A 12,497-nucleotide genomic window follows, 5' to 3' on the forward strand; every position below is an offset into this window, starting at 1 on the left:
CATTGTGGAAACCATTAATGAATAGAAAGTTCAAAAGAACAGCACTTTTTTAATTAGAAATCTATTGGAACAGTATGTATGTCATTACTTCACTTTATGAAACAGGAAGTCCTCTTGGTTTCCTCCAGAGCTTTGAAAAGATTATGATGGAATCATATACCCCTCTGTCCTGTCACGGCCCTGTTTTGCACTCCATCAACCATACATAAGAGCGTGCCAGATGCACATGCAGCATGCTGACGCACATGTTTACCCCTGGTCACACAAATGAGCTCTCAGAGCTTCTGAGCTATACACGTTCATTTCTTCCTTTCTTTGTATATCAATGAACATTTGCGTTTAAATAACAGATATAAAAGGTCAACATAAAAATCTACAGTCTCATAAAGTTTGTAGACCGTGCCTCCAGTGCCTCGCAGCTCAGTTAAACCACTAATGAGAGTTACCTAGTTCTTTTTCCCAGCACTGGAACAAATCTAATTGGTCCACCTACTGTAATGGATTTTCTTACTAGGCTGGTCAAATATTTCTTACGACTGTCATCTTTCAACTGAAGCTCAGTGATCATGACCAGACTTAATCTTTCCTGACATTGTTCTGCATCACATAACTTGTCTTGCTCACATGGGAGGGCAGGAAGCACTAATACCTAGAAGGAACTTCAGGTTGTTTGACAGACCAATGAACTCACAATATGTATCATAGCTTACTCTATCATTGCCTTTTCCTCGCAACCTAGATTGAAGGGTTCTTCCTGTTGCTGAGTCGGAGTGCAGATTGAATTGTCTCAGAATGAAGTCTCTGATTGCAGAAGCTGTGTGTCTATAGTGAAGCTTATGCTAATAGACCAGACTCCAGTGTTGCATTGGATTAGTCTGAGCATGATTTGACTTGGCTCAATCATGCTGTACGTCACCGGTTCTGCACAAACACCATTATCATATATGGCCAAAAGGAAATGAACGTAAATCTCAAAAGTAAATATAAGGTGTACATGCTAACCCTATTAAGATACATGCATCTTTAGATGGAGTTTTCTTTTTGACCCCCAGATAGCTGTTACCACCAAAAAGCTCAAGCATTTCCTGTGCCTTACCTCTAAATGAGTTGCGGTTATATGAATGAGATTTTCTTTGAGTCATAAAGTACAAAGCATTTCGATTTGCTCACATCTTGCTTTTCAACATTTTAATGATTAATGATTTTCAACATTTTAAGGAAATTGGTTTGCAAAGCTAAAGATATTCTACAGTTGCACTAAATAGTGCAAAAAATCTCGACATGCTGTTGGAACTGGTATAAACTGGCTGTGTTTCAATAGATGGTGAGTCTCTCACTTCATAAAGCCTAATGAGATGTGTACTTATGGGCTACCTTACAAAAGACTGTCTGTGTGTCCCCCTGAGGAGGGGTATGGAGGTCTTTCAGATCAATGACCAAGCAGTGGGAGGCACAGACAATGGACCAATAAAGCACAGAAGTAGCGTGAGAACGTCTGAATAAAAGATTAGTCATGTTGTTTGGAAATGGACGTCGTACAGCAGTACCTAATTATATTGCGTTTGAGCTAATTAATGCTGGTGTGAGCTTGTAAACAGACATTGCTCATAACTACCACATCATTATTAATCTGAGCCGTGCTCATTGCCGTGCTTGTATTATTTTCCATGTTTCTCCCTTTGGAACAATTCACCCCCGGACTAGAACTATAGTGTGGACTGGGGCCTTTGGTTTGGAGATAACAGGAACCAGTGACAAGCACATTCCGAATCAGTCGTCGCCAGTTAATCTAGGCCTGCTGCCGTGTCTTATTAGACCGGTATCCACATCACTTCATCACTGGTCTTTCCGCAGAGGTGTGGAAATAAAGCTCACTGATCCCAGACCAACCTTGGAAAGAGTAAATAAATAAACGAATGTCAACAATATGAACCAAATGAAAGATTGGGTGTGTTTAAATGCCAAGGTCTACGACATGATTTTTATGAATCTTTTAATGGATTATCAGGCAATAGTGCTGAAGCATATCAGCACAGAACCATTGTGTGTTCTTCTGTGTTTGTGATCTTGATCAACTACTTATAGGCTGGTAATTCATTGACATTTTGTAACTTCAATCAATAACACATATTACTGTTATAGATTAAGGAACATTTTCAATAGCACAAGTGCAAAAATGTTTATTATGGTCTGACTCTTCAGGGTGAGGCCTAACCAATATGATATAGATAATTATCAATATAAGCAAAATAAGCAGTACAAAAGAGACTGGGGCTTGTTGTCACTGTGGTATCTCGTTAACCTTAAGGTTTTCTAGGCTATGTGTTTTACTAATTTGTAGTTTAAAACGTACTTGAATTATATCAATTTTGTGAAAATAAATACAGATATCCAACTTTTTTTTTTTTCTGTAGATCTTGAGAAAACAATTGAACACAATAACAGTAAACTGGCATATATTCAGGCAGTAAACTCTAAAGGGCAGTATGTATCCTGTTTGCTCCTATTTTCCGTTCTATCAATAATAACACAAGTTTTTGTTTTCCCCACTTTATTTTCCTTTTTTTAATTATTATTAATGTATCATAATGATCTAACGGTCGAATAGTTATCGGTTGCTGAACCTTTTCCAGTGAAATTCTTCTTGCTGGGCTGGTCAGTACGGACTTTCCAGAGCCGGGCGCTCCTCCCCCTCCCCCGCCTGATCGCTTTATAAATCCAGAGAGAAAACATCATTATCAGACTGACAGAAGCGTCTCTCTGAGCCACGCATCTCCATATTCTACTATAAAAACAGAAGCACCCATCCATGCTCTCCAACGAGCTTGACGGACCGCGTCGAGGACGCTCTTTTGACTCCATCAATAAGAGTTACGAAGAGAAGCAACTCAACAATGAGGTAAGAAGAACTTTTGACATATATTCAAAATGCTAACATTTTTGCTAATATTTTTATATATCAAAATGATAACAATTTTTGAATACGGGGAGAAAAGTGAGCTGTCAGAACGGATGATACAATTTATTTTGTTGCGCTGATCGTCCTAAGAAATTAAAGGGTGCAGTACAATCATCAATTACTGATGTTTAACGTCTCAAATAAAGGAATAAAATATATTTTTTTAATGTTAATTCTTTCCAAAAACTTTCATAAATAACATCATTAAATATTATATTTACTTAACATAATTAATGTGCATTTAAATAATTATGATAAAACTTTCCACACATTATTTTTTTTATTTTTGAATGCGCATGAACTTCTGATCTGTTGTGCATTGTATACTGCAAAATGGTCGTTTGTTAATGTCATTCATTGGCTTTTACATGCAGTTGCTGTCCACCACATAGTGCTGGTCTAGTCATATATAGCCTATAGCCTAGCCTAAATTTGAAAGCATAATGCATCCTACCCAACCTTTTGAAAATAATGATCTTTACATGTCATTTGCCTGTGAATAACGATTTCCTATTTGAAAAACATGTCAAAAACAAACAGAAGTTCACTCACACGGGAGATTAAACATCTGCTGTAGTAAAGAGATTGTCATGCTAATGTGAAAAGACACCTGAGGTAAAACCCAATGATACTGATTATAATCTCTCTCTCTCTCTCTCTCTCTCTCTCTCTCTCTCTCTCTCTCTTTCTTATTTATTAAGTTGAACAAAACAACTTTTCATAAGACAGACGAGAACAAAGACAAGATACGTTCCTCCAAGAGAGAACATGCCGCAATTGTCTTCTCTCTAAAGAATGAAGTCGGAGGGCTTGTGAAAGCATTAAAATTATTTCAGGTACATTCATGTTTTCCCTTCTTTAAATGTTGCCAGTCTTTCTTTCTTTCTTTCTTTCTTTCTTTCTTTCTTTATTACATCTTTGATTATTTTCACTATTTTCAGTTTCAGTAGAATCATGTTATACATAACTGACTCATAAAAAAGGCATTAATGGTTAAATAGCTAGTTGTTTAGTAATTCCAGTTAAAGCAATAATAAACAATAACTTTGAAATCCTATAATGGAAAGTATGCACTGTGCCACTGTCCAAGAATGAAGTGAATTTATAGATACTGTATCAAGATCCACCTCCTTCCATGCCACTGCAGTGTAAAAGTTATCACACTCTATAAATCTGGAATGTCTTCAAATATATCCATTATACAAATGAATGTATTAATGTACAAATGTATTTTGAATAAATATTATTCAAACAGAAAATATTCCATTTAAATTTAAAGTGGGCTAAATGACATATTTTCATTCATTATAAACAGGACAGCCAGGTAAAGCTTTTGCATATTGAGTCACGTAAGTCCCGGCGGCGTAACTCAGAGTTGGAAGTACTGGTGGATTGTGACAGCGATCGAGAAACTCTAAAAGATATCGTTCAGCTGCTTCGCAAACAAACAAGCATCATAACCATGGACTCACCTGATAAGTTCTGGACTCCTGCAAACGGTACTGTGTTTTACTCCTTCATTAAATAGATGAGTATTGCACAGAAATGTGTGTATAAATCTTGTGTAACACTGTGTAAATACATTATTAAGAACTTGCTGAGGTGCCTTGGTTCCCCAAGAAGATCTCAGATCTGGATAAGAGTGCCTGTCGTGTTCTGATGTATGGTTCAGATTTGGACGCGGATCATCCGGTCAGTATTGTCTTACATTTTGCTAGAGAACTAGGCAATAGAAATTCACTGGTAATAGTATTTATGTCATGATCATTTAGCACTTTTCAGTATTTGAGCTGCTAAAAAAATTCCATGACCTTATGTATGTATTTGTTCCTATATGATTTCAGGGATTCAAAGACAACATTTATCGTAAGAGAAGGAAATATTTTGCTGATCTTGCCATGAGTTACAAACAGTACGTTTAACAAAAAGGTTTACATTAATTCCACATATTTATCTTTAATATTGACATGATTCTCTCTCATTCCGCAGTGGAGAACCTATACCACGTGTGGAGTTTACAGAGGAAGAGGTGAAGACGTGGGGTGTCGTTTTCCGGGAGTTGAATAAGCTGTACCCCACACATGCCTGTCGAGAGTACCTAAACAACCTGCCTCTGCTCACCCAGTTCTGTGGCTACAGAGAGGACAACATACCACAGCTGGAGGACGTGTCCAACTTCCTGAGAGGTGAGACTGAACGCACACAATCAGTGCACACACAGAGATAAAGTATGTGATGCATTTTAACTTTACAATTGCTACAATACAAGCTGACGAGAAGTATTAGTTGTGTCACCAGCAGAGGGCAGTAGTTATATGGCTGCTGTATGTGTGTTTCAGAGCGAACTGGCTTCACCATTCGCCCTGTTGCTGGGTACTTGTCACCGAGAGACTTTCTAGCTGGTCTGGCCTTCAGAGTGTTTCACTGTACACAATATGTGCGTCACAGCTCAGATCCTCTCTACACTCCTGAACCGTGAGTACAAAGCATACTGTATATCCCTTTATCTCTTCAGGCCTGTTTATTGACACAATCTTTTGAAATAGGCTTTTATGAAGCAGTACCCATTGTTGAAGCAACACCCACTGTCTGTCACACCTGATGCATTAACATGCAGAAATGAAAACAAACACATCACCTCGTAATCAAACTGAATCCAGATGATTTAAGCAGTTTATATTTTGCACTTTGGGGTTTGGGTTCCATTCTTGGGTGAATCAACTTCATGGATCAAGGTTAAATCCCTTAAATCATTTAATTTTGTTGCAATTTGTAATATTGAATAAAAGGTGATGTATTGCAGCATGTTAAAATTTTAGCATTGATTTAAAATGATAATTTTAACCTATTTACAATCATTTGGCATTAAAGGCACAATATGTAAGATTTTTTTATTAAAATATCCAAAAACCACTAGAGCAGTGTTATATATTTTGCTGACTTGTGTACTTATATTATCCCAAATGTTTCAAAGAATGTTTAAAGTAATTTTAACTAGTGACACGGAGTGTGTCCATAGTGTCGCCTGCCATTGACGTCATAACCCCTCGATTTCCGGTTTTGTTTTGTAGAAAACATGGAAACACCAAAGACGCTTTAATATGTTCTGTGTTTTAATAGACCGGTGACGACCGCACAGAGCAGCATTATAACAGAACTGTCAAACGTATCTAGTATGATAAAACAGAGCTGCTTTTCCCCCACATACACACGACCGGAAGGAGCGGAAGCGGTCGACTGTGGCATCATAAAAGCTCCTCTGCTTTCGAGCCGTGTGTCGCGCTCGTTCAGCGGCCTCGTTTCACTTTGACGGCTTTTAGCCTCACCCTGCTTCTTTCTACTACATTAATAAATCATTAGCTCATCCATGAACATGATTTCTGCCCGAGTCCCATCGGATTGCATCGGCTGTGGGGATGAAGATGACAACTCCCATGATTCCACACTCAGTCACGGCGTCATCAAACTACGCCTTTGCCTCTTTGTTTATTTTGAATACGTGCCCTCCAGCGGCGAAAAATTACATATTGTGCCTTTAAGCATTGTTGCAATGTTTTTTCAGTGTTGAAACAACAACTCGCATTCTTTCAACCACATTTCAATGCTAACTCATTCACATGATTTCAGAATGATCAAGTTTGCAATAATTCTTAATAGCCAATGCTCTCAATAATCATTTTATATTTATGGCAGTTATTAAAGTACCCCTATTATGGTTATTTAAAAGTCATACATTAATATTTGGCGTCTGCTAGAGTACATTTACATGATTTCAAATTTAAAAACTTTTTTTTCCATACTGTACGTTGCTGCAGGACCTCTTTTTACATCTTTTTACACCCATCTCTGAGTTTGCTCTGAGTGGTCAGCTGGCCCAGTCTGTTGTGATTGGTCAATTGGGTTTTTAGCTTCCAAGGCCTCATGAGCAACTGTAAACAGTATTATATCTATGGTAACTGTGGCGTCGGTATTGGTATAAATTGGTATACGTTTTTTTTTTTTTTGGTGATGTAGCAGAGTAATGGAAATAATGGCAGGACTACAAACAAAGTGTTTTAGGCAAGTGTTTTCTACTGGAGAGATTATCTCCATTTGGTGTGGACTTTGTTGTGCTTTATCTTTGCAGATGGTTTGCATGAACAAACAGATTTATTACATATTAAAGGAAAGGTAAAATCATAAAAAGCATAACGGTGCATTTTAAAATAAGTACTCAATGTAGTAATCCAGAAATCACTCAGAAATCAATAATTTTCTGCACTGCTACAACTCTAAAGCAGAAACAGTGTTAACATCAAATCTTTATGTCGAGTCACTTACACACTGTTTGCATATGTCTTGTGAACTAGGCCTTATTCAACCTTATTCGATAATTAAAGAGATCTTGTCTGTGTTTTTTAGGGACACATGTCATGAGCTGCTGGGTCATGTTCCTCTGTTGGCCGAACCCAGTTTTGCACAGTTCTCTCAGGAATTAGGACTGGCTTCTCTCGGGGCATCTGATGACGCTGTGCAGAAGTTAGCAACAGTATGTATTTCTTACATTTAGCTATCCTGCTGTTTACACAGTATATAGGCATAAAGCCTTTATTGTTTGCACTAGTTTTGATGGTTGGTATGTTGTTGTATGTTCCATTGCAGTGCTATTTCTTCACAGTGGAGTTTGGCCTGTGTAAGCAGGAGGGTTCACTCAGAGCATACGGCGCTGGGCTTCTCTCTTCCATCAGCGAACTTAAGGTAGATACACATTATCAGATTTAGAATTATAGATTACAACTATAATCTTTTTATGTTTAATATAATAATTAGTTTCAACAATAAATATGACTAAATTGCTAGACTAAATGTCTTTAAAAATACCAAAGCTGCATTCATTTGATCAAAATACAGTAAAACAAGAATATTGTGAAATATTATTACAATATAAATGAACAGTTTTCTATTTAATATATTTTAAGCTGAATTTTCAGCAGCCATTTTTCAGTTTTCAATTTTTGCATGATCCCTCTAAATCATGTATAAAGTATGAAAGTTCAAAAGAACAGCATTTATTTGAAACAGAAATTATACATTATAAACATTATAAATATTATTATTGTCACTTTTGATACATTTACTGCATCCATGCTAGATAAAAGTATTAATCTCTTTAAAAAACAATCTTATTGACCCAACATTTTGAGCAGTATTGTAACTGCTGTTGAATTTAACTGAAGTGAATGACTGAAACACATATGCTTTGTTTTGAAGCACTCTCTCTCAGGCTCTGCTAAAATCTTGCCCTTTGAGCCCAATGTCACCTGTAAACAGGAGTGTCTCATCACCACCTTTCAAGATGTTTACTTTGTTTCGGAGAGCTTTGAGGAAGCCAAATTTAGAATGCGGTAAATCTGTTTTTAAATACGCAACTTGTTATTTTTGCACGCCATATCATTGTTGTTTTGCTTTGACCATATATTTCCTCTATTTTATTCTTCACAGTGAATTTGCAAAGACAATCCAGCGTCCATTCTCCCTCCGGTTTAATCCGTACACACAGAGTGTGTGTGTGCTGAAGGACATGCCCAGCATCAACGACGTGGTTGAGGAGCTCAGACACGAGCTGGATATTGTAGGAGATGCTCTCTGTCGACTCAGTGCACACCTTGGCATCTGAAACCATTATGACTCTTGCTCATATTAATAGCTTTTATTCCTGCTATCTCTTATATCAAAGCACGTTACTCAACATTCAACCCTGCAATAGTATTATCTCATTATCTGCCTTCTCTGACTGCAGAGGGGAATCACTTGTAATGTCTCTGTGAGCACCTTTCCTCTGCTACTGAAAATTTGCCAAATACCACAAAGCACTTAAATATCCAAACACTTTCAGGAGAGTCTTTAAGTGCCCTTTAAATACACCAACCAGTTCAGAGTCCTTCACTGCTATTCAACCACCACCACAGCAAAAAAAGTACAGCCATCACATTATATCATGATCACTATATTCATACAGTCTATATACGCTAACCTCCACTCCACTCCAACTTCAGTCTCTGTAAATACACAGGAAACATAGAAATGATTCATCCTGTCGAGTTTATAATCTTTGAAGACAAATCTTAGGTTTGAAAAACACTGCTACAAACATATCTTGAAGCTTTCACACATTTGTGTTATAGTTGTTAAATAAACACAGTCTAAACTAAAACTGAGATGACCAGTTAAAGGCCTTTGTTGCTTTCTCAACATCAAACCTACTGTTTCTTTTAGTAAATGGACCCATTAATTTCTTACCATGAGCTGAATAATTTATTTATTGGTGTTTATGGTATAAAAACTAAATATTGCAAACAAGCATGCACCGGCCCTTTATGGCTAGCCTAAGGGCCCCCAGCGGGCTGCCAGCACAGGACCTCTGAGATTTTGCTCATTGGCATTTTGCTCATTTATAACTAAAATGTTTCACCTTTTTCTTATTATCCTGATGTGAATCTGAAACTGTGGTGTGTATATTGTGTTTTGTCTTCTGAAGACTGTAATCCTTGCTGCTTGTCCATGGCCATTCATGTTTATGCTTACTGAATGCTAATTAAGTGATTCTTATAAGGAGAGATCAAAATGTAATTATTAAATGTAAAAATGTAGCCAACTTTTATTAATTAATAATAAAAGTAAATAAATTAATAATTTGTTAGCAAACTCAATCTGAATGATACAAATGATTCGAACGGTATTATTGAAACAAAGTAGCTCATAAAACCCACACTTTTGATATATTTGTTGCCCTGTAAACATCATCATTCGCTAATAAGTGAAGTTACTGTACTCTGCAGTGTGATACTGTAGCCAGCAGAGGGCAATGCTGTTGTATTGCAGTGATAACTCAGTCAGTAAAACTGAAAGTTGACACAGTCGATAAAACTTGAAATTCAGGTAAGACGTCCCAGAGCTATGTTTGCAAAAATCAAGGCATATATTTCCTGAATTGTTTGCAAACATTTTCTCTAAATAATCGAGATAATAACCATTGTGTTGGTCACTGTGCAAAAATACAATTTTGTGTTGATTGCTTTTGGTTTGATGTAGGCTATTTTGCATGAGGAAATCACAAATATTGCTAAAATATGTAAGCAAACTGTGAACCTACAATGATGATGTGTGCACATTTGTTAGCAAACTCAATCTGAATAATACAAATGATTCGAACGGTATTATTGAAACAAAGTAGCTCATAAAACCCACACTTTTGATATATTTGTTGTCCTGTAAACATCATCATTCGCTAATAAGTGAAGTTACTGTACTCTGCAGTGTGATACTGTAGCCAGCAGAGGGCAATGCTGTTGTATTGCAGTGATAACTCAGTCAGTAAAACTGAAAGTTGACACAGTCGATAAAACTTGAAATTCAGGTAAGACATCCCAGAGCTATGTTTGCAAAAATCAAGGCATATATTTCCTGAATTGTTTGCAAACATTTTCTCTAAATAATCGAGATAATAACCATTGTGTTGGTCACTGTGCAAAAATACAATTTTGTGTTGATTGCTTTTGGTTTGATGTAGGCTATTTTGCATGAGGAAATCACAAATATTGCTAAAATATGTAAGCAAACTGTGAACCTACAATGATGATGTGTGCACGGTTGTGATTGCTAAACATCTATTTTGTTTATGTCATATGTACTACCATAATAATCCCACTAATGAGTTAATCATATGCGTTTGGAAACATTAATTTAAAGAAAACCGATACTGGGCAACGCAATGTCTGGTTGAACAAATTTGACATGAGCTGTTGCTTTGGTCTGCAGTCAGTACTGAGGGGGGGGGCGACAGAGTTACGTTCAGATGTTTTTGAAATTAAACCGGATGCCCTAGCTATTTTTTCAGCCATTCCCCTCCTTTGTATATGCATATATTCTGATCCACACTCCAGTCCAGATGGTGGCGGTAATGCACCTATAAGCTGGTTTGCCAACCGCCAACGAAACACCAAAGAAGAAGAAGATAGACGATGCGTTCCAAACGGGATATATCGCCCTCCGAAGGGCACTTCGGAGTGAAAACAATCATGGCCGCCATATTGAAAGGGTCGTTCCAAACCGAAGTGCTCAAAACTGGCCACTTCAAAGGGCCCTTCGGAACGAAGGATTTCGAAGGGTACAACTGATGGACACTTCGGGCTCCCATGATCCTTTGCATGATGAAGGCGCCTCCGTGTTGATGATGCAGAAGGGCACTTCAAGAAACAGTTGTTTGGTCCCCTACACCCTTCAACCCTTCAAAGCTCTCACTCCGGAGGGTAAACCCTTTGAAGGGATTAGGGCATGGGGATGAGCCCTTCCGAATGGAACGCAGGGTTATTCAGCCAGGTAAGTCTTGGTGCATTCCAACTTATACCAACTTATAAAAAGCATTCACGTCCTCGTAGAACTCGACTCATAATTACAACATGTGAACTGGGAGTTTTCTGAAAGCTACGATTTGTGCCACCTGACCAACTCAAATTCATTACGCACTATGTTTTGGCATTGATAGTGCAAAAGTTTTGTGTCCTAGTCCAGTGTTTCTCAACCCTGGTCCTGGGCGCCCCCCAACACTGCTCATTTTGTATGTCTCCCTTATCTGACACTCATTTCAGATCCTGGAGTTTCTTCTAATGAGCTAATGAGTTGAGGTGTGTTTGATTAGGGAGACACACAAAATGTGCAGTGTTGGGGGGCGCCCAGGACCAGGGTTGAGAAACACTGTCCTAGTCCAAGGGTGTGAAGGGTGTTCAAGGATGTTGCTATCTCCAAATTACGATATGGCGTGAATGTAGCATAATTCTATAAACATACTGATTTTAACTGAGAAATATTCTCTTCACATTATATCTCCAGACACATCTTTCTGAAATAATATGAGAGTCAAAGTGTTTCAGATTATTGGGTCATGTAGCCTACGTGGTAGAATAGAAGGTGTCTGTTCTAGAATCAACCAGGGGTGCGTTTCCCAAAAGCATTGTTAGCTAACTACCCTGCAAACATGTCCTTGCGGGGCCCATGCTGGCTTTTTGCGGGCACTGTGGGCTAGGGCAAGCCCACACCAAACCTAAACAGGCCCGGTACGGGCTTGCCCAGGGGAGCTTGCCCACAGCTTTGGGCTCACCGCAGGCTCTCTGTGAGCAGCCTACACCCAGTGTGGGCCAGACATGAGCCTGTTAATAAGAATTTTGTGGGCAGTTTTCTTCCTTACCACTAGGGATGCTAGGGTGTTTAAGGTTTCCTTGAGTAAAGCCATGTGGTAGAGAGAATTAGCAAAACAATAAAATAAAATAAAATATGAATAGAGACAGGACTATCATCCATGTATGTATATAAACAGTTGGTGGCGGTATGTGCCTACAGTGCGGAATACGCCAAAAATTCCAAAGAAGAAGAAGAAGAAAATTAGCAATAGCAAGCAGCAGTAGCCAGCATGGCTCACCTGCTGAAAACAGTGTGCTGTGTCCTGGTTGGGAAATGTGTCATTTCAAGCCCAGTCTAAACAAGCTTTTTTTTCTATTTAAAA

At 38.1% G+C, this 12,497-nt stretch overlaps 1 protein-coding gene across 1 annotated transcript; it reads left to right on the top strand.

Annotated features, from left to right (window-relative positions):
- Positions 1-2,775: 2,775 nt before the first annotated feature.
- On the top strand, positions 2,776-9,550 carry LOC107557706 (tryptophan 5-hydroxylase 1-like). The gene is made up of 11 exons (XM_016241216.1): positions 2,776-2,899; positions 3,661-3,795; positions 4,275-4,458; positions 4,551-4,651; positions 4,804-4,871; positions 4,949-5,145; positions 5,299-5,434; positions 7,361-7,487; positions 7,601-7,696; positions 8,210-8,343; positions 8,441-9,550. Exons 1-11 carry the CDS (start codon positions 2,810-2,812, stop codon positions 8,613-8,615), a joined length of 1,443 nt encoding a protein of 480 aa, XP_016096702.1. The 5' UTR covers positions 2,776-2,809; the 3' UTR covers positions 8,616-9,550.
- Positions 9,551-12,497: the final 2,947 nt, after the last annotated feature.

Source organism: Sinocyclocheilus grahami, unplaced genomic scaffold, assembly GCF_001515645.1.
Source record: "Sinocyclocheilus grahami isolate Dianchi unplaced genomic scaffold, SAMN03320097.WGS_v1.1 scaffold615.1, whole genome shotgun sequence".
NCBI lineage: Eukaryota > Metazoa > Chordata > Actinopteri > Cypriniformes > Cyprinidae > Sinocyclocheilus > Sinocyclocheilus grahami.